This window comes from Labrus mixtus, chromosome 9 (genome assembly GCF_963584025.1).
Source record: "Labrus mixtus chromosome 9, fLabMix1.1, whole genome shotgun sequence".
NCBI classification, from domain to species: Eukaryota; Metazoa; Chordata; class Actinopteri; order Labriformes; family Labridae; genus Labrus; species Labrus mixtus.
This window is the reverse complement of record NC_083620.1, coordinates 2,668,445-2,690,541: the sequence shown is the minus strand read 5'-3', so window position 1 is coordinate 2,690,541 and position 22,097 is coordinate 2,668,445. Positions and strand designations below refer to the sequence as shown.

The 22,097-nt window shown below is 40.6% G+C and overlaps 1 protein-coding gene across 1 annotated transcript in view; it reads right to left on the bottom strand.

The window, feature by feature from the left end:
• clmpb (CXADR like membrane protein b) overlaps positions 1-22,097 on the bottom strand; it is a 73,627-nt gene that overhangs the window by 11,078 nt on the left and 40,452 nt on the right. Inside the window, exons 2-3 of the mRNA XM_061045947.1 lie at positions 9,661-9,812; positions 3,948-4,152 (exon numbers count right to left, since the gene is read on the bottom strand). Coding sequence (XP_060901930.1) covers positions 3,948-4,152; positions 9,661-9,812 — 357 coding nt within the window. The remainder of the gene's footprint in view (positions 1-3,947; positions 4,153-9,660; positions 9,813-22,097) is intronic.

Here is a 22,097-nt window from a genome sequence, read left to right as displayed (position 1 = left end):
ATGCCATTAATCAATCATGCTGGAATAACAAAGCAAGATAATAAAGCAAGAACACAAAGTTTAAAGAGCAATATGTAACTCTGTAGCGTAGCATTTAAAATGGGTACTGCAGTCCAAATTCAAATCACTGGAGAGAGCTGTCTCGTGTTTAGCCAGCTCTCTGTCGGTCTTGAAACCGTTCTGCGTTCTAACCTCTCTCTTTTTTTCAAAACCATCTCCAATATGTATCCTATTTTTTACCACGTTTCTCATAGTGGAGCTCATTAAGAAAAGGCCAAGGCTTTTTAGGTCGGGTCAGTTCTATCTGAACAGGTTCGCTTTCCCGCTTCCATCGCTGCAGCACCTTTTGGTTTTGTCCTTTTGCCTGGCAAACCGAGGGGCATGCCTTAAAACCTCCTATAGTTCTCTGATCAAAACAGAAACGGACCATTTCGGACGGGAAACTAAAGTTAGAAGAAGGACATACTGGCTGCTGCATTGTTGTCAGAGAAGCCAGCACTTCAACATAGCTGGTTTCTTAATATCTGATCATATAGTAAGGTAATTTTATGATTTTAATCAGTAGATATCTTACATATTGCTCCTCCTGTTACAGTGGAGTAACATTTGAAAGGCACTTACATACAATATAATAAGTCTGAAATATGTGTTGTTTCTTAAACGTAGCTAATTAATTCATGACCACAAGTTTTTGTTTTAATTATTCAATGTTCGTAAGATACATTGAGCCAGACATCAATCTGTGGCACCATAAAAAGATCCTTTATGTAGTGTACAATGAATATGAGACGTATTCATTCTGTTACGTAAATGGTGGCCTGTGCAAATAATACATATCAGAACAAAGACAGAGTTCCTAATATCGAACTGTTATAGCCTTTATAAAAAAAACTTTAGTATCCTATGAATCATAAAATCAATATAGCATTCATTTATAATAAAGAAGGCTTGATATAATATGACTTTAAACTTGTCTGAAAGGAGCTGAATTATAGTTCACTTTCAATCCTCTCCTTATACAGAAAATGGACTGAAGCACCAGTTATTTCATACAGAAAGTGAAATTTAACTGTCCAGCACCAGTGTATATCACTTCAGAATAAAACTCTGCATAAAAGGAAGGAAGTGCAAAGGAACAGAGGAGAGATAATAATAAGAACGTATATGACTTGTTAAGCTACATAAGGTTGAAATGTTTAACATACACTATACATTTTATTTAAAGTTGTCCATTATATATATGATCTCTATTGCATTGTGTTGTTTTTATTGTTTGAATTAAGTATAGGGAATCCAGCATGGCTTTTCTCGGAATTGATACACACAACAAAAAAAATAGAAAAACACCTTTTCTGTGCTTTTCCTCTTCCAATCAATCAAGTGTCTCACAACAACAATCTCTCTCTCTCTCTCGCTCCAGAATAGATGATGTTGTTTTTCCTGCAGATCATTAAGTCAACTGTGTCAAATTTCAGCTTTGTGACATAAGAGATATATTGAGAAAACAGAAAAACCAATTTGACTTGACTGTGTTTACTTGGACTTTGTTGTTCTTTTTTTGCTGTAAATCAGCATATACATTTATTGAGAGCGACTACATAACGGACTCCAATTTCTTGAAAATGTTCACAAGCTTGGTCAATAAAGCTGAGTCAGATAGTAAGTGTAGCCCTGAGGGTAGACAGGGCTTCAGATGTTCTGCTGCAGAATCTAAAAAGTGGTTGATGCTTCACACTCACATTTAACCAGGAAGCGAAGAAGATCTGCACAATCATCACCACAGTTGCAAGGTCGGCACCAAAGATTACCGCCAGCAATTAAATATCTGATGGAAATGTAAATTATGATCACTCTCTCCCCCCTTCTGTTCTTCAGATATGGATTTGTTGTGTAGGGCCAGAAAATTGTTTTGCAGCACATTATGATGTCAGCCAGAGATATGGAGTTCAAAAGAACGAGGGGGTTTGTTGGAAAGACAGTTGGATGATCAGACTGACGGACGGACAGTGCTGCAGAATAAAATGCCTTTGGCCATGGCTTTTTGTAGGCGCAGACGCATGAAAACAGTCCCATAGGGAGTGGATCAATGTGACCCCCAGAGCTGGCGGTGAACGCTTGTGGTAATATGTTCTCCACAGGTCAAAGGTTTTAGTTACAGTCCAGTAGCTGGAGGCAGCGTACAGTATAGCTGGTGCCTGCTGAGCCCTGTTAGAGCTGCTTCTGTTTGGATTCACGCTGAGAGGCACTGCAGAGCTATCAAAGCGGGGAAGTGGCAGACTGTTTTCTCCCTCCCATGTGACTTATTTTTAGATCAGAAGAGAGCTATATTTAAACATCTATTCTGTATTTTTGTATCACTGTCAGTCCCGCAGTGTTGACTTTTCTGAATTTGGCTGCTGTTGCTTGTCAGCAAAGTGGCAACAGTAGAAAGTAGCCAGTACATAAAGCTACATATGTTATGCATATGACTTCCTTTTGTGTGTCTATCTGTATTTTTTTCCCCATCCATGTTCCCATCAGTCTGCGTATCTCCCAGCTCTGTCAGGGTCATTTGGACCAAACTGCAGCAGGGACAGTTGGAATGGTCAACCTCACACACACACACAAAAGCAAGAACACCCATTTTACATTTGCTTATACACAATCACAAACATACAACACATACTCTCTGAAATGAAAATCTACACCCGCAAATGCACAAAGTCAATATGCAGAAACATTGATGTCATCTGCACATTAACATGCAAGCTTGCACACAAACACAAACACAACCACTGGAGGCATAAACCCTGGCGTGCGCACAAATTCGTCCACTCACTCACACACTGTCTCATGCCGAGCCAGCTACCAGCTCGACTGCCAAGCTATTATCTTAGCGTGGGGAGCGAGAGAGAGAAAGAGAAAAAAAAGAAAAAATGCAAATGTCCGTCTCTCTCAAAATCGAAAGTGTCACCGCAAAGCTGAGGGCAATTTGTAAAAATCCAGGCACTAACTCACTGAAACGTCTTTATGGAAGAGAGAGGAGAGAGAGGAGAGCGCGAGAGGATTAACAGACTGTTCCATTAGAAAACCAATAACCGCCGGTTGAACTAATCTCCCATGATGTTTTAATAAATCGCCTGCTTTTCTGACATTGAGAACGATCTTGCTCCTCCCGCTGGACTTTGTTGACGGCTTTTTGTGGTGCAGCATGCAGCTCCCCTTTTTTGCTGTCTGTCCTTCAGAGTTGTTCAGCTATATGCCGGCGGAGACACATATAACCGCTGAGCTGGTCGCTAAGCCGTTTATAACTATCTGTATATTTGACAAATTGGGAAAAACAAAAAAGAATGCTAAAGGAGATCAAATGTAAAATGATGACTCTGCTGCTTATGAGTTCAAAACAAGTAGAAAAGAGCAAAGACATGACTTGTGCAAATCCTTTTTTTTCTAAGTGAGTTTTTGGCAGTTAGATTGATAGCAGTTGGCTTTTTTCGATGTTGTTGATCGGCTAAATTTCATTACAGATTTCCCTTGAATTCAGAGCAGGGTCTGTTGTCTGTTTTCTCTCTTAAATGTATTAGCCTGTGCTATACAGCGGGGAATTTAGAGAATTCAACTTGATGCTTTAGCCTGTAACTCAGACCCCGAGGGAATGAATCATTCTATGCACTTGCAGACCGGGTCCTATGTTTCTGGTCTCACCTCATCAACAAACCAATCTGAACGAACCCAAACAGCACGAGCAAAAAAATCAAATCACACTGTCTGAATCAAATTGAATCATTAGATCAGTCAGCATGACGGAGGAAATGTGCCAGGCTAATGATGCAGTGATTAGGTCGCTATGTGCATGCGTGTTACACACTGAGTGTATATGCAGTTTACAAATGGTTTAGTGTCTCTGATGTGTGTGCATATCTCTGTGCAGACCGCAGTGTACAGTATGTGTTTGTGACGACACTCACCCAGCACAATGAGGTTGACCTGGCTCCAGTGGTACTTCCCCCCGGTCTTGACTTTACAGTAGTATTCTCCAGAGTCGGTCAGCAGCAGGTCACTGATCAGCAGGGAGGCGTCTCCTCCCAGGTACTCCCCAGCAAAGGACAGGCGGCTGGCGTCGCTACCTGTCGCCTCATTGGTGTACACCTGGCCGCCAAAAAAGGTAATGATCTACATACATATGGGAAAGAAAGAAAAACAAGAGAGATGTTGGAACATTGTTTATCATATTCAAGGCAGACCTAAAGAGGGAGAGATAAAATGTTGAACAGCGGGAATTTGTCGTCCTGCTTTGTTAGTGGGACTAAATCCTACTGTCTTCTTCCCTGGCATTAAGCGCTATCAAATCACAGTCGTGCCATTGCCACGTAATTGCCTTCCTCCTTTTAGAAAGATTTTTCCAATTTTCTTTTGCGACTGATAATTTAAACTAACATTTTAATTGTAGCCAATGCCAGTATTCATCTAATTAATGCAGCCCATCCCCCAAAATAACTCTTTCATATCACTTAACATGTCCCAACAGTGTCACGCTTTATATATTTGATTGGTAGTCTGCCATTAACATTTAGCATTGCATAACTCCTAATGACGGTGTAGGCACAGCTCCAACATATCCACATAGTCTCCCACTGGGTGCACATCGTTCAGTAAAAACAGAATAGCAGCACTCATGGGTAACATTGTTAACACTTTTTAATTAACACTTGGGAAATAATATTTTACAAATGAATGCTTTCGCTGGAATGCCAGTATCCGACCAGTGCTCATTTAGCTGATTATCTGTCAGCGCTGTTATCTCCTTATGATGTCCCTACGAGGGGGGGCTGTCAAATTGACCAAATAAAAAATCTATTCTGGTGCTGAGATGAAAGATTGAAATGCCCACAGTGGCACTGGTGGGATTTTAGCACTGCGGCTAAAATAAAAAGGCTGGATAATTAAACAAATGTCTGCCGCCAAAAACATTTTATTTTGTGATCACATTCAGACAAGTTTTGTTTTGTGTCTCGTTTGTAATTTGTTTACACACTCCTCCCTCTGACTAGGCCAGCAGCACTGCATCAGTCATTTTCACAATCACAGTTTATAGTAAGAATGACCAATGTAGCTGTTTACTGAATGAATCTCACTGATGCATTGATGTTAATATGCAGTTGATGTGTTTACATATGTGTGCATGCAGTGTGTGTCAGAGTGACATGTGAGTACAAATATCTGTATTTAAAGCAGATTTACAGTAAATAACATGTGGGTCCCTTTCTTGTACATAAAGTCATTCTGTTGTTTTTTTCTGCTTCCTGCCTTGCTTTTGTATTTGTATTTGTGTAAATCACTCTTAAACGTTAAGGCAGTGATTCTCAATCTTTTCCAGTCATGCCCTAATGCTCCCCTTGGAGGAGGAAAAATGCTTACTTTAAGATTTTTGCATCGCACCTGCGGGTGGCCAATCAGATTTCAAGGAGGGTCCAGGCCACCTATTGTGCCAAGCCCCCTCCCTGGACCACCCGTGCCCTCCCACCAGTCATGTTGCCATGCCACCTTCTAAGGGGACACAATTTGAGTTTTGATTTTGATTTGATTTGAGTTTTTTATTCCGAACATGTAACATAAGACAAAGGTGAACATAAAAAAACAGACAGAAAATAAATAACAATTACAAACAGTGGAAAGTATAATGCAGATTTTTTAAAGCTATTACAAGGAGTAGGTAGAAGTAAACACTCCTGCATTGCTTTACAATGGGGAAGTTACAGATTATGTTAGTGTGCAAAGAAGACATCTGATAAAATGTCTTCAAATGTCTGACTTCTTTACCTATTCGCTCCCTGCTTATTCTGTTTGTTTATCTCTGTCTTCTCCTTGTCTCTCTTCGGCTCTTTCTCCCTCTCTTTCTCTCTCTTTCCATCCACATACACAAACACAAACAAACACAGCTGTCACACTGGCCTATAACTCAGGGCCAGGGAGAGCCTGCAGATGGGGACTGCTAAATGCTGGTGCCACAGTGCATCAGCGCCTAAGTCAAAGGGGCACCTGCTGTATCACAGGTGACGACTGGCCATTTACACACAGATTTACACACCAACACCACAGTAGCTTCTGAGCAAACATGTACAGAGCAAACACACATAAAAACGCAAACAGAAGGACGTTGCTGTGCCACAGGCAGAGAGCGACATGGCCCTGACACTTAAATAAATGGGAAATATTTCAGAAGCATTTGCCTGTGGGCACACTTATAGTGCTCTCATGATCTCTGGGCATGCATTACTCACATATTTTTGAGCATAAACTAAATGCATATGAGGGGTTATGCTTCTAGTTATGCCTTTGCATGCTTTGAACACGTACTCATGACACGGGCACAGAGATAGAAAAAGTGCCAGCGAGTGTGAGGAATTTAAGAAGAATTTAAGAGAACTAGCTGCAGGCTGTTTGCATAGTTTGCAATTAAAATGAGTCAGTTTGTTTATTCCGTACAAATTAAAATAGTGTATGCAGACATGGAGTGTCCCTTCCTTCTCTAGCCTCTGTGAATGTGTAAGAAGTTGTCGGAAGAAACATTTGGTCTAGTTATAACAACTTACAACAGGAACTTTTTATTTTGTTGACCAAGTTATGTTTAGATGTTTCATAAACGTTTAATAAGTGTAACAAAAAACTGATTTCTGCCTGATCTGTGGGCTGATGGAAAAAATCTTATCCTTCTATTTAATATGATAAATGTACTTTGTAAAGACAGATCACACATGAGTTATAGAAGAATCAGTTTTCAGACAAGATAACACACAAATGTGGTTCATGCAACGGTTTTGCAACTGTGACTGCAACATACATGATGCAAACACAACCACACATTGTGAACATTTCATTTTAACACCAAGACACTTTACACGTCTACACTTCACACTGCATTCGCACTTTGATATGCTTTACATCTTTTTACATTTTGTATATTTATATACTTTTCTTGTCTTAACCTTTATTTCTACATTTTACTGTATAAACAGAATGTGTCTTATAGTAATGTTTGAGTGTTCTTATTGCATGGCCTTGCAGAACAGTCATCTCACTTCACATCTGTATGAGCATGTGGCAAATACAAAACTTGAATCTTGAAACTTGAATTTATTGGTAGCATTGGAAAAAATTGTACACATTTCAGATATTTGACTCTCAGGAAATGTAATTATTTTATTCTTTTTTTTGTGTGTTTTTATTAGAGAGATAGGACAGTGGAAGGAGTCAGAAATCGGAAAGAGAGAGAGAGAGAGAGAGAGTGAGAGTGGGGAATGACACGCCTGAGGACTTTAGCCTCTGTACACTGATGCGTGTGCACTAACCTCCAGGCTACCAGCGCCCCATTTTTTTGTTTGATGGTATTGTTAATGTATTCATGTGAGTAGAAATCATAAAAAGAATACAGAAAATAAAGGAACTGTCATGTTTGACTGCACGTTTTATAGATTTTAATCAGCTCAGTTGACCAAAATCGTCATGACACATATCAATACATTGCATATCTTGAGCTTGAAGTGCAGTTATTTTTTGCATTTGCTTGCATCCATCAACAGCACACAGTAAACCCTCACACATATTACACTGCTGCTGGTGTAATTTCCAAGAAAGGATGATAATTTGTGGGAAGAATTTCAGCTTTAAGCAGCTTATTGTCATTGTTTACATTATTTGTGGAAATTACATCCTTCCCTGTCTGGTGCCGCCGCTGTCACCAAGCTAGCTTAATACACTGATTTGAATATGTATACTTCTAGTTGCAGAGGCCAAATAGGACTTCTTTTACAGAATTGAGATAAACCTTTATGAGATGCATACAGTGCCCTCTCTCTCTCTCTTGCCCCTCTGTGTCCTTTACACATGTTGCCTGTACATTAGCTTGCAGAGGCTAAATGTTGACATGATGCTCTTTCTCTCTCAACACGGCCTTCCAGCACACAAAAGAATGATTTATTCATTCAGCTACAGGCACAGTCTCTAGCCTAATCAAATTTTCAGACGTTTGATTTTAATTAATCGCGCCTTCAATGTTATCCTCCTGTTAAATATTCATCACAATGTGGCAGCACCCTTCTTGTTCATCAAAGCGTGAGACACTTGTTTTCCCCCCTCTTTTTTTTTCTTTCAAGCCTTGGCCCCTCTGTTTCCCCTTCACACACTTCTTTCCATGTCTTTCTCAGGGTGTAACGTTTCACTGTGCTAAGCAACACATCAGTGAATGAACAAATGACTTCCAAAGAGAAAGGAAATCTCTTTCTTCCGACAGAAAGCTTGTGAGCTTTAACGCTCTGTCTGTTATCAGATACTACGTTCAATTTGGGCGAAGAAAGGCAATGAATTAAAACCAGTGAAACGATACCAAAATGTCTTCAGAGGCAGTGAGACAAAGAGAGCCTAAGTTAAGGCTACATTAAGACTTTTAGCAAAGGTGATGCTTTAGATAGGACCGGAAGATGTGCTAGCATACATTATAAAATCTAAAGAAAACGACCCATCTTTTGATTGTTTTATTCAGTTTTATGTTTAAGCAGAGCGTTTCCCCTGCAGAGAACAGACATTATAAATATGGTATTTATGCTTTCGGTTTGTGTTTATTAGCTTGAAAAAGCATGAAATTGTATGCAATTTTCCCCCTTACATAGCTGTTGATTTGTATACAAAAAATTCAAAAGACTAGAGATACACACTTCAATGCTATGCTTTGAACCAAAAGTAAACTAACTTGCAATGAAAGCAAAAGCACTCTAAAGTGACAGTTGTGCAGCGTTGACTGTTTTCGTCCCTTGAGTTAACATTTTTGGAAACTGTGTATTTTCTCTCTCTCAAAGGAGTGTGTGTACAGCCTCACATCAGATGACAGTTGGCGATGGAGTTTACAGTTATATCTCGGGAGAAATCTTTAGTCTCATTCGCTGTTTTAAGTAAAACTATACTGCTGTTACACTGCTACGTCTGTTAAGCTAAGCTATTTGCAACAATGTTAGTTGTTAGCTTAAAACAGTCAAGTTCTTTTGGTGTCAGCAGCTTTACATTTCAAAAACATAGCTCAGACTTTTTCTGTGTGAGAGGGGTTAGAACCATAACAGCGACATTTAAAAACATACATATTGAAGTTGCTCTCATATTTAAACCGGCCCAGGTCTATGTAAGTTTACAAGAAAAAAACGAGTTGTGGGACAATCAGCTGCATGATTGTTCCTCTGTGAGAGGCACTAAAACTTGAAGTGCCACAGTAACTATGGGAATTGAGTTAATGTGCAACTATTATGGCTCCTGTTGGAAATCAATCAGCATGACTTAATGGAGAAAGATGGAAGAAAGATAATACACAGAGAGAGAGAGGGAGAGACTGAGAGAGAGAGAGAGAGAGAGAGAGAGAGAGAGAGAGAGAGAGAGAGAGAGAGAGAGAGAGAGAGAGAGAGAGAGAGCGCAAGAGAACTAAAGATCTATTTTAGGTGGATAAAAACACAACATCCATTTAAAAAGATTCCTGGCAAACGTAACAGAATCCATAAAGTGAACATTAAAAGCCAGATGGTTTCTACAAACAACTTCTTTGGTAATTTATCTGGCAAATAATCTTCAGTGGACCGATTTCAAAAATATGTTGACAAACCAAAGGTTGTTATTAAGAAAGAAAAGAGACTCTTATCTCACCACTTTCTGTTTGGAGTTTGGTTTCTGCAGTAGCCACTCGATGTCAATAGAGTTTGAAGATGGGAACTGATGGTGGCAGGGTAAGGTGGCATTGTCCCCAACGACCTTCTTCATGTCCGTCTGGGCACCCACTGACAGCAGGCTGAATAGAACTGAGGAAGTGGAAGAGAGGGGGAGAGGAAGAGAGATGTCAAATGAGGACTCTGTCTCGATCCAAACTTGAGACAAGAGGCAGATGCTGCGGATAGGAAGCAAAAGCGTGCCGGTAGAGGAAATTGAGACGGAATACACAGTCGGAGATATGACCCAGAATTCCATCACTATCTGACAGATGCTGAGACACGTCACGCTCTCACACTGAAGAGAGGCGGGATGGGGATTCATTTAACAGGAAATAGATTTTGGCAGGTGAAGTCAGAGAAAAAAAATATTATGATTACTCGTTTGTTAACCCCTTTTGACAAGGTCAGTCAAGGAACAGCTTATTCAAAGGAACAGCTGAGGGGAGTTGTGGTCAGGTAATACAAAGGTACATTGCTATTTGTCCTACGAGGGACAACCATGCCTTAACATAGACACTCCAGCTATTATCTAAACGATACAAAGGCCCTAACTCAGAACAAAAGTTATCTCAGGATGCTTAACCAAAGAGCAGGTCTAGACAGTTTTTGTTATGTGATTTAGAGAAACCCAACATGAATACACCATAGCACTTGGCAATATTTAGCAACATTGGCAATGAAAAGCTTCCCCATAACAGGCCTTAAACAGAGCTGGACTTATGGTGAACAATCATCCTCTGCAACTGTCTGAGCCAAAGAGTGGGATGGTACACATTTCTACATCTGTAATAATACTGTAATAGTAGAAGTATTTTAGCAATAACAAGCAAAGTCACTTGCATCTCTAAAAAAGTTTCCAATAAGTTCTGTTCTGTTAAAGACGATGAATGCAAACCAGTTTGACATTTTACACTGTCCACAACTTTTTCAAACAACTTTGACAGGCTACTTAGTGAAGACCTTGGTTTGCACTAAAAAAGAAGCAATAATAATGAGTGTGTGCGCCATCCAGTGACTTTGGGTTCTGGCCAGACTGTCAGGGCCTGTGTCTCAGTGGGGGAGCAGCAAGGCTAATTTATTGGAGGATGCTGGACAGCCCGGCGGGCTTGAGTGGAATTAGCCAGAGGCGTCAGGGGGGTTTGCTGGAAGCTGCAGCTATGGATGGTGGTACTGTGTGTGCTAGTGTATGTGTGTGTGTGTGTGTGTGTGTCTAGAGAGGGGTGGTGATCTGCAGAGATATCCGACCCCCTCCACCTGGTGGAAAGGCTGTACAATACTGCAAAGCTCCACTAAGCTTACACGCTTGAATGTGACAGATATTTTTGGCTCTACAACATTTAACTTAACTACCTGCCTTTAATTTAATTGCTGAATGAGCCGATAGCTCCCAGGGATTCTGAGTGCTTAAAATAAAGTTATCCAGCCAGCATATGCTCATTTGGGATCTTGCAGAGGGTGTTCAGGTTATGCAAATATTGGTACCTATGCTTTTATTATCACGCTACTAAATAGATTTGAATTCCAATATTTCCTTCAATTTTAATTGAATAAATAAACATCATAGTCCTGGACATGTATGTGAACAAAAACTATTTCCAATCACAGATGTTGTGTCTGCGGTATTGTGATTAAAGCCACAGCTATTCAATGAAAGAATGCATTTGTGCTCAGCAGACACGAGTGCATGCTGTCAAATGTTCCACAGGAGGCCAAATGTGGCCTGTGAATGCATCAGCACTCACTGGGCGCCTGTCCACTTGTTCACCCGTCCACCCTCACAGGGGCCAACACCCTGTCCCATAAGTGATCTCTTGGCCAATCAAAATGTCAGCTCTGTGCTGTGAAACCAATGAGTCAGTGCTGACGCAGGACACAGGGGCGAAGAGAGGCCCCACACAAACCACTTGTTTCAAATGCGCTACACCCATACAGATGACATCATCTGGTGGATTTCAGCAGTTCTTCAAGTTTGTTTAGTCTTAAGCTCCAGGCTTTTCACTGTCAATCAAGAAAAAGTTTCAAAATGTACATTAACCAGTTGGCCAGAGGGCACACTTTCCTGTTGGCAGAGGGTTGACTGTCCGTTTTGGCAGCCTAGGTCTGACAGAACAAATTGCTGAGGTCCTTCTGCTCTGTTGGACCACCTGTTATGTTCAAATCATTAGTCGGCAGAAAAACAAGGTCCACTCCTTTTAACAGAGGAACTCCTGGACCCTGAAGGTATACTCATTTATGACTTTTTATTGCAGTATTTGCAGGCTCATACATCTTGTGGGCTTCCCGCAGATATTAGCTTGGATGTCAGAAAAGAGAGGGAGCTTTGCAGTGTAAAGAATATTAAAGAGGTAGAGATCATGTGCGTGTTAAATCTGACCTAATAGTGGGAGTTAATGCTCGATGGATGTATAGGGGACTTCTGGCAGACCTGTGCCCAACAGCTCCCCTCAGTTCCTTAGGCTGGACACTGTAATCAGTGCACCCACAATCATCAGCAGCCTGGGGCTCAACCAAGCTCTGTGTAGCAGGCTCGATAAGAGCTCCCTGCTTCCTTTCTCACCTCCTGCCTCCTACTTAATTGTTCCCCGCCTCAGCAGTAAGAGTAAGAGTCAGAGTTCACCTGAAAGAAAGATATGGCTAGGACGACCCCTGAAAGCACAGAATTGCAATCTTTTCCACACAATACTTGACCTTTTATTTACTTTCTTTGAATTGACCTACACTTCATCTCACTATCTATGGCCAATTGGTGTATAAAAAAAAAAAAAAAAAAGCCTAATTTCCCAACTATGCACGTTTACTTATTGTCTGTTGTAGTTTTTTCATAATAAAAAAACAGGTAATGTGCAGCACTTAACGGAAAGAAAATAATCTTCATTGTTTGAAAGAAAGCTTTGGAGAATAGATCAAAAGGGGCATTGAGTGGTATACATAAGCTGCTCCATACTTCCCCAGTTATTTATGGTCTGGCAGAAGGGCTTTTGTTTCTGTGAAATGGATGACACAGTGCTCCAGAATTAGCTCTCCTTCATCTGAGTTTGTGCTTGCATTTGGATTGGCCTCATTCACCGCACAGTGTGCACAGCTGGGACTTTTGGACCCCATCGTTTGTGTCAACATCAACTATGATACACATCCGAATTCATCTCTGTGGCAGATATGCACACAGTATGAAACTGAGTAATAAAATGAAAATCAAGGACGAGTATCTCTCAGGGTGTAAAGTTCACCGACAGTGTATGGCACATAAACTGAAGTCTTACAAACCTAACAGTATCTTGCTTCTTGAATATGTATTCAGTCTTAGATGATAATAAGTCAAACCTACAACACAAAATTCAGGGGCTGGTACCACACAACAACCTTATTGATTGCGTATTGATGATTACCAACAATATATTCTAGGTCAAATGTGTGAGCAAGTAAGAGTTGCACATCAACAACAGCACAGTGCTATACCAAAACCAAAGCCACTTTAAACTAGCCAGAGAGTAAGTCAGATGCTCAACTACTACAAAGCATCGAGACCTATGCCAAACAGTTTTCCTACTTTGAAAACAATCTAATAGAAACATTTCTAGTTTAGCATTCCACATTCAAATTCCTGTGCTGTCTTTCAGTCAAAATGAATGTACAAGACAATGTTTTCTCCATTTGCTCGACATTATGTTCCTGTAATCGCAGTGAGGAAAGTATTGCTATTGAAAGGAGTGCAAAGTAGATTTAGTTACAGGATTATTTTCAAGGCAAGAAAACAGCTCGAAAGGTTTGACTTTTGGTCATTCATTAGGAAGAAGCTCAGCCAATATTTTGGTATTCAAGGTAATTGTATGTAAAAGATTCAATCAAAACAATCCTCCCTGAACATTTTGAAGAGGTTTGGTCAATGGATTACAAATTTTTAGAAACTGTAAAGGAAAGAAAGTGAGGCTTATGAGCTGCGCTGGATGGCTGCCAATGTAAATCAACAAATATCATGTGCTTTACATAATGCATGCAAAGAAGTAAAAAAAAAAACTGCAACAAATATGCATGTCTAATATGAGGCAGTAGGATAGTGGTTTAATGTCAAGGTTGAGAAAAGGTGAGGACCTTTGCAATTACAGGTAAAAACAATGCGTAACATTTCTAATGTCCCTGTTATTGAACCATGGTATAAAAAGTACTATAACCCTTCTGGCAAAAAAAGGTTAAAAAGGCTTAGCTCCTCCAGAACCTAAAGAGATGTGCATTTATCTAGGAGTGGGTTACAGTTGGATTCATAACCATGGTTTTTTAATTTGCATTAGCTGACCTAGAAACAGAACAATTAGGCATGTATCATTGTATGTATTCACAAGTCTTTTGGAAATTCCATTAGGGGATGGAGAAAGTCCTTCTTAATAAACATGGCCAAGTTGAGGGAGAGATAAAATGTGGAGAGGACTTGTGATATGGTAGCTGGTGCCCCGTCTGAGGCAAGATCCTTCATCCCTCCCTTTCCTCCATTGTGTCTTCTTTCTCAGCTCTGTTCAGCTTAACGTCATGCTTCTATTTGTTCTAAGGTCCAATCTTACCCTACAGAAACAAAGCATGTCATAATGAACGAAAGGACGTGGGAGCTAACACCAGAGGTTTAGAGGGAGTGGGTGAGTTTGGAAGTGAGAAAGAAAGATACATTTGACAAAGGGAGTGAGTGAGAGACTAGGGTGAAAAATGGAGGAACCCGTTTCTATGACAAGGCCCTAGGGGGAGTTGTGCTCCAGTAAATCCGCCTTACAGAGCCCTACAATCTTATTATAGTGTGGCCAGTGAGACGGACAGACAGACAAACAAGACAGGCCTGGATCTTTTACACTGCCCAAAGTCAAGCCCGATATCCCCTCAGTCAGCACATTGGCCCGGCTGGGGCCTTTGCAACGTCCAAAGCTTATGACCTCTGGTTCTAAAACACAGCAGATCAAAGAAGGGAGAGGGACAGAGAGAGATAGAGGGGGTGAGAGGAATGAAAGGACAGAGAAAAATGGGTTGAGGGAGGATGTTCGGATGGTGCAATGCCTTATTTTGAGCAGTTAGTGTAAATCACTGGTGTGGAGGATGGATTAAACCAACACAAAGGTGGTTTTAGACACAGGTTAGCAGATGCACAAACATGAGGAAAAGATTTGTGTTTCACTGTTTCATTTAGGCTGACAATATCCTATTGTGTGGGTTCATGCTGCATTTCATATAAAGAAAACATGTTTGACCATCTACTTCTTATACATGCATGACTGCTGGTGTTTATGCTGCATGCTTTATGTGAAGTAATTTTCTGCTACAAAGGTACTTTCAGTGATGCCTTCCTGAATAACAGTTTTATGAGGGACTTTTTATTTTGCCACTACAGTAAATAATAGCTCAGCAAACAAACTTTGGATTTGGATATAGCTGGCATCAGACACACAGTCTCAAATCCATTTGAGTAATGTGTACTGCCTCATCTAGCAGGCAAGGTAACAATCATCTGCCTACATTCTGTCAATTAAAGGTTTATCATGAGACCTAATTAAATGCAGAAGATATTCTGTTTTGATTTGTCATCCATAAACATGTTCTAATTATGGATTATACTGTAGCATGAAACTAGTAATTCTGACAAGGCAAATACATAATATTCTTCGATTCGTATTGCTGACACAAAGCTAGTTTTTAGCTGAGTGGCTGAGAAGATGGTATACTGATGAGACAATGGTGAAATACTCACAGCTCAGCATGCTGCTAAAATGGTTGTGTCTGCCCCACCAATATCAATTGACTATTTAAAGCCAAACAGGAAGTTACACCTTGCTCTTTACTGTTATCTTTAAGGTTTTTTTATACATACATGCCTTCAAAGCCAGGACATCTTCTGAAGTTTCAGCAGCCTGAAGTTGTTACCAAACCAAGATTCGACAAAAACAACCCTCATGCACATTCAGTGAGAGAGTCCTTTATTCTTAAAGCCATAGCCCTCTTTTTAATTACAGCTTCTTAAGGGGTAAGTCTCTTCAAATGTTCCAAGTTATCAAGTGCTATCAAAACACATGTTTTCCATATGGCACACTACACTGTCTCCTTGTAGTTTCAAGGTCCAACTCATGAATATATTGCTTCTGTGAAAAATCAAAGGGGCTGTCTTTTCTCCCTTACTGGAGGCTGACTCTTTGAAGGGATAAAATCCCATAATCCCCCTTGCCTCACACCCAGCGACCAACACTCTCTTCTGCTGACACAGGTTTTGTTGGCATTTGAAACAAGGTACATAGAGTAAATGCTAGGAACTGAGAAAGGAACAAAGCCAAGCTAAATGATAATTAGCAAAAGCCTTGGTCCTAAGTTCCTGGCTTTCTTTCATTCTTACTTGATTATTATAGTAAAAAGTGTCCCTGTACTCCATGATGATATTAACCAAGCTTAGCATCATGAGTTACTTGAAAGGCAGAGTAGCCGATTCATATCTGATACTTTTTTTGATAAAGTTGTTAAAATTATATTAAGAATCCACCTTAGCACAGTGACAGCAACGGTACAGGTGTAAAATGATCTGATCAGTACTCTGACTTGTCATGTTTTCTATAACCTTCTTTATAGGATTTGTATAAAAAAAACACAATTCAATCGTTATGCAGATGATCCACATGTATACCTATGAATGAAGCTGGATGAAACCAGTCAGTGAGCTAAACTTTAAGAATGTCATAAGGACATAATTAAGACCTTGATAACCAGTAACAGTTGGCTACTACACTCTGGAAAAACTTAAGTCAATGTTCTTGGCCTTTAACATAAGACACATGTTATCTAATGTTGAAGATACCCTAGATGATATAACCTCAGTTTCTACCCATAATGAACGAAGCATAGGAGTTATATTTGATAAGCACACGCCTTTCATTTCAAACTTTAAACAGATTTCAAGAACAGCCTTTTCATCAAAAGTGCAAAAATCATACACATCCTCTCTCAAAGGGATTCTGATACCTGTGCATCTGACTCTTTGAGGCTGGTGATGCAATTTCTTATAATCAGGCTACCTAAATATGTTTCTCAGACTTCCCAGCTGGTCTAAAAGGCCTGTGTATGTGTACTGACGAGAACAAGTAAGGAGATCACATTTCTAACATATTAACTGTAAAAAAAAAGTAATGACGTCTACCAATTTACTCGAGCAGATGCAAAAAAAATGACTTAACTTTAACAATAAACATTTCATCAATATAACAAAGATATAAAGTATTACTCATAAGCCATTCAACTTCACTTATTTGAAGCACTATGTAGGCTTCTTGATGACTAAGTCATCTGGAGTCTGAGATGAAAGGCTCCACAAGTGAGGGACACCCTGTGCTTGTTCATGTTTGATGAGAGGCTTCGAAAAAACTCTGGCTGGTACATTAATGGGTGGGATTGAGGAGGAAAAAGAAGGAATGGAATCATTTCAACGATACTTCCTTGAACCTGGAGGGGGGAAGGCAAACGGGGAAAGGGGGGAGGACCAATGGGAATGGGAGAGGGAAGATGAAATACCTCTAAGGTCTGAATAATGTAAGGCCCTGTGGTGAATGTTAACCTGGTGCTGCTCTTATTGCCTTCATTAGCATCCCTTTCATGTCCTCGTCATTGCTGTCAAGTCGAGCGATAGGTATCCCATCCCACTGACACATCCCCAAAATAGATCCAAAATTAGTTTCACCACAAGCACATTTAATTCCCCCAAAGTATTCTGCATTTTCCCTTTGCAAAATAAGGATGAAGGGAGGAGATGGAGAAAAAGCTAATTACACCAATCCCCAAGGGAAGGGGAGTCAGCCAAACCTGCTTAAAATGCTATACACATCTGATCAACACTGCATCTGGTGGCCTCACCTATACACATGGGTGTAGCTTTCCAAGTTGACATGACTACTCCAAAAATCTTCTGATTTAAGACGGATATGGTCTAGAGTGCACAGACGTTCACATAGAGCGAATCTTGTTCCAAAGTTTTTCACAGACCTGCACAACACATGCTGTATGTCTCTGTGCCTTTTTAAACCTTCTTTGCACTAGTATATTATCATGGATATTGGGTTGTCTTTGAGCAAAACTCCCAAAAATTGGGAATAATTACAAAACATCTAAAATAAAGTCAATGTAAAAGAGAAGACGGAACAACTACACATTATTATAAACAGTCTGACTTGTTTAATTCTTTCCATCTTACACGGCTTTAATAAAAACCACAACTAGACACATGACCAAGTGGAAAAAGTGACAACCAGAGACTTAGACTCCTGTCTTAAACAGGGGGAGGCAGGAGTAGTCAATGGTTGACAGTTTTTTTCTTCAAAATTAAAACCAATTCATATTTTTTTTTAAAACGGGTGATCTCCTTTTAAAATGTTAATTACAGTAATGCATCTTAAAGACTTCAGCCTGACGTGTAGTATAATCTCATGAAGCCTGTGTGTGTTAAACTGTTACAGGGTTAAATTCAGCTTTTAAAAAAAAATACTAAATTCAAGACATTTTCCCTATCTTTTAATGTCTCCGGACTGAAATGGGGCCAAATGTCAAATGGTCTGTTTTGCACCAGATAACACGCTTCAGTTAAATAGGGCTTGGACACTGACCTCTCTATTTTGCAGCAGCAACAGATCCACCCAACATCTGGCAAAGCCTAAACACACCAGCATGTGTGCACATTCACTTTGTTCTGCATGACTGTCTCTAAATCGGAGACTACAGAAGTGATTGCAGCGGAGAGAGGTGAGAGTTATCGTCTTAGAGAAACTTCTCACTAATGTTACTTTTATCTGTGTTTATATATGTGCATGTGTGTAAAGGCCACATCACTCTCCAGCACTTGCGCAAAGACTGAAATACACAGGTTGTTCCTGTGGGAACACATTTTCACTGGAAGACTTAAAAGTAAATCCTTTGACATATTAATGCATGCACAATAAAAAAAAGCTTCTTTCCGAATTCAGCCACGTGTGTGTCTGCTAAGGATATTTGCTGAAACTCAATTTTAGTGACATGTGTCTAAGGAAAAAAGAGAAAACAATAGCTTGTTTTCAAAGTGGTAAGTCAGCAACCGGGCAATTTGAAGAAACAAACTCCAAAGCCATTTAAAGGAATTATATTTGCTTTGACAGGAATCAAATATTGGTTTCCCTCACGCAGAAAAGTTTCCCTCCCTGTTTTTTTTAGATTCGTCCTTTTTCAACAAACTTTTTTCCCAGGGCTGAGCTTATTTCTTGGCTTGTTTGACATTATGATGTTTTCGTTGGCAAGGCCTTGTGAATAAGGAGGGGAAATATTCATAACAGAGATTTCCAGTTAAGGTACACACACCATGGTTTATGCTGCTCAGTGAAAGTTCTGTTCTGTTCTCTTTTATTATGCTCTGTTTTACCCTGCATGCCTGACAGATGGTGTAGTGAGGAACACGATGGGCTGTATTCATTAAAACAGAGTAAAAGACAAGTTCACCTGCTGCTGATTAACTTAAAGCCTTCCTGTTGGGTATGCTATGATATCATATCAGCTACAGTAAGCACTGCTGGATTTTGCACAGATGGGCTTGCTATGATAAACGGCCACATATAAACAACTTTTTCACATTCCTTTCCCTGGCACATCATGCCACCGTGGGCTCTTCTCTCAGTTCCCCAGGACCCAAACTGTTCCTCAATTTCCCCCCCATTATTTATGTGATCTAATCTCAATTTGTGGCTGGCAAGCATGCGAACGAACTCCTCTCCCGTTGTTGAAGTGGCTGGACATGGGCACTGACCTCAGCGGATCAATACTTAATAAGCTTTTGTGCTGCCAAGTCCATTTTGCTGCAATCTGCAATTTTTTATGTCCATTAGGTTGAAAATAGAGCTGACTAGGTGTATGACCACAGGAAGTGGAATGTATCGCCACCTCGGCTCTCCCTCATGATGGATGCTTCAGGAATTGTGAGACCGATGAAAACACTATCAAATACTATCTGCCTCATGCGCTATAAAGTACTAGGCCCTTGACTGTTATTAAATGCAATTCAATACTCCAGTGGTGTTTCAAAGAAGCAGTTAACAAGTTGTGGTGGTGAGACAATAAAAGCCACAGTAGGCTATACGGTTAAGTTGGGCTGCACGTGACTAACAAAGGAAATGTGAGGAAAACAAGCCTAAAGCTGGTGCTATATTTGGAGCAGCACTAACGCTCAGCTTTAGAAGCATTCTAAGATAACCCAAATCTGGCTATGTAAGCACTGCATTCTGGAGCTAATATAGTCAGGAGAGTGTTTGGATTCTGGACTCCCAAGTATCCTTCTCCCTCTTTCCCTTGCATCTTTGCACACACATTTAATTTCACTGTGAATATTTGACAAAGTTCACGTGGGGTTAGAGTCACTCTCTCCACTAAGACACTTATTTACTTTGCTGGATCCGCGTGTGGATGGAAACTGAATGCAACAGAGCAGCTCCCATGTTGTACATTTCATCAGCTAATTGAAAACAGACGGGAGGTTAACTCCCTCTCTCCATCCGCCCAGCACTATCGCGCTGTGTCAATGACAAATTAGAGCTGTCGCCAGTCCTATGGTATGCATCTGACATATCATTTTACCTGATCAGTTAAGCAGAAAATAACAAAGCAGGGGGGGACGCCTTGTACACAAATGAGAGGATGATATTGTTACAGCTGCTCAAGTCGATGCAGCTGCAGAGGACAAAGAGGTAACCTATCCATCCAAGCCGGTGACTGGGAAGGACATGTCGATGGTTGCCTTTTCCCCAGAGGTGAGCAGATGCCACGTCTGTTTTGGCAGCTGTGTGCTGAAAGGTGTTGACTGCTGAGGCAGCTGACAGAGGCAGAGTGGTGGCTGCAGAATGGCCAGGGAGGTCAACAGGGCCTGCAAGGCTTCCAGGAAAAGGCCTCACTGAGGCTCATTTAGGCGAGCTAATGGACTAATCTACCATCTGTCCTTTTGATTAGCTAAGCCAATTAATGCAAGACACTAACCTTATTCACCTGCTGCAGATACACACACACATGCAACACAACTACAGTACTTACACATGTGTAGAGGAGCAAACACAGAGCAAGGATGTTATGTACTATCCGGCTATATCTAATTAGAGTAGCATAGTACACACAGCACAGGCTCGTGATGCATTTATTTTGACCCTGAAAAACAAAGAAAACAAAGCAAATTGCCAAATTTAAGATCTCCCACCCCTCCCCTGAATGTCTAGAAAAGGAATGCCCACGCGGCCACATCCGAGGGCGTAGAGAAGATTGAAACCAGATGAATGGAGCTTGGGTACAGCCTGCTCCACAGGCACCATATTTCACTCCCCAAAGCCTGATTAAAACAAGGTGCGGCACAGGCCGGGCCGAGGCAGCTTATTCCGGCTTGGAGAAGGACACTCGCTCGCAGTAACGCTCTGGGTGAGGAGGAAAGCAGGGCGAAGGTCGTAACTAAAGTCTCTGCCATTGGCTGACGCAGTAAAGAGTTTCCAGTATTAAAGCTGTAGCCAGCAGCAAAATTCCAACTGATGAAATAAATTCACAATCCCCCCTTATTTTTAAAATGAATTCAATAAAATAGGATTCTGCCTCACAAGAAGGAATCTGTCACTTTGCATTGTGCTGTTTTTTGTGTGTGGGGTACAGCGGCTGAGGAGGTAAAAAGTAGGCCATTGGGGTGGAAAACTGTTAACTGATGTGCCAAAGGAAATGAGGGCAAACTGCAAGAATTGTGCAGCAGAAGTGATTAGCATCATGCATTTCTTGGACACAGATCCGAATTACTGTAAAAACAAAGCCTGACACTATGGACACTAGGGTAAATGTTTGAGTTATAGATGAAGTACGCATGAATTTTTTAATTTTTTACAAAATCCAATAAATCTGTGCCAATAAATCTCTTAATACTTTATTGAATAATGTGCCCTTGGGAATACAATGGTTTCATATTGGGGTTCTTATGGTGTATCAAGGAGCCTTTACAAGAGCTTAGCATTTAGAAGTAGAGTAGTATTAGGGGTGCAGTGTACATGTAAGGAATACATCTTGGATACTTAAGAGGATATGACTCTGTTTTCATGATCTCTGAGGCATAATGCTCATGCTTGTGTCCACAGACATTACAGTCAGTGTTGAGCAAGGCTGCATTTCTGGACAAGAAGTCACTGGGACTGAGAGAAGAAGAAGAAGAAGAAAAAAAATACAGCTTTTCATGCCACGTGTTGTTTTTGTTCTGCCTTGATCAGTTAGCGTGCTCACTCAACGAGGGTGCTGGAGGTCATGTCATTGTATGCATGTGTGCGGATAGAAGGATGAGGGTGTCGTTTTACGTTCTTTCTGAGTGAATTTGTTTGGTGTGACAGTGAGAGGGAT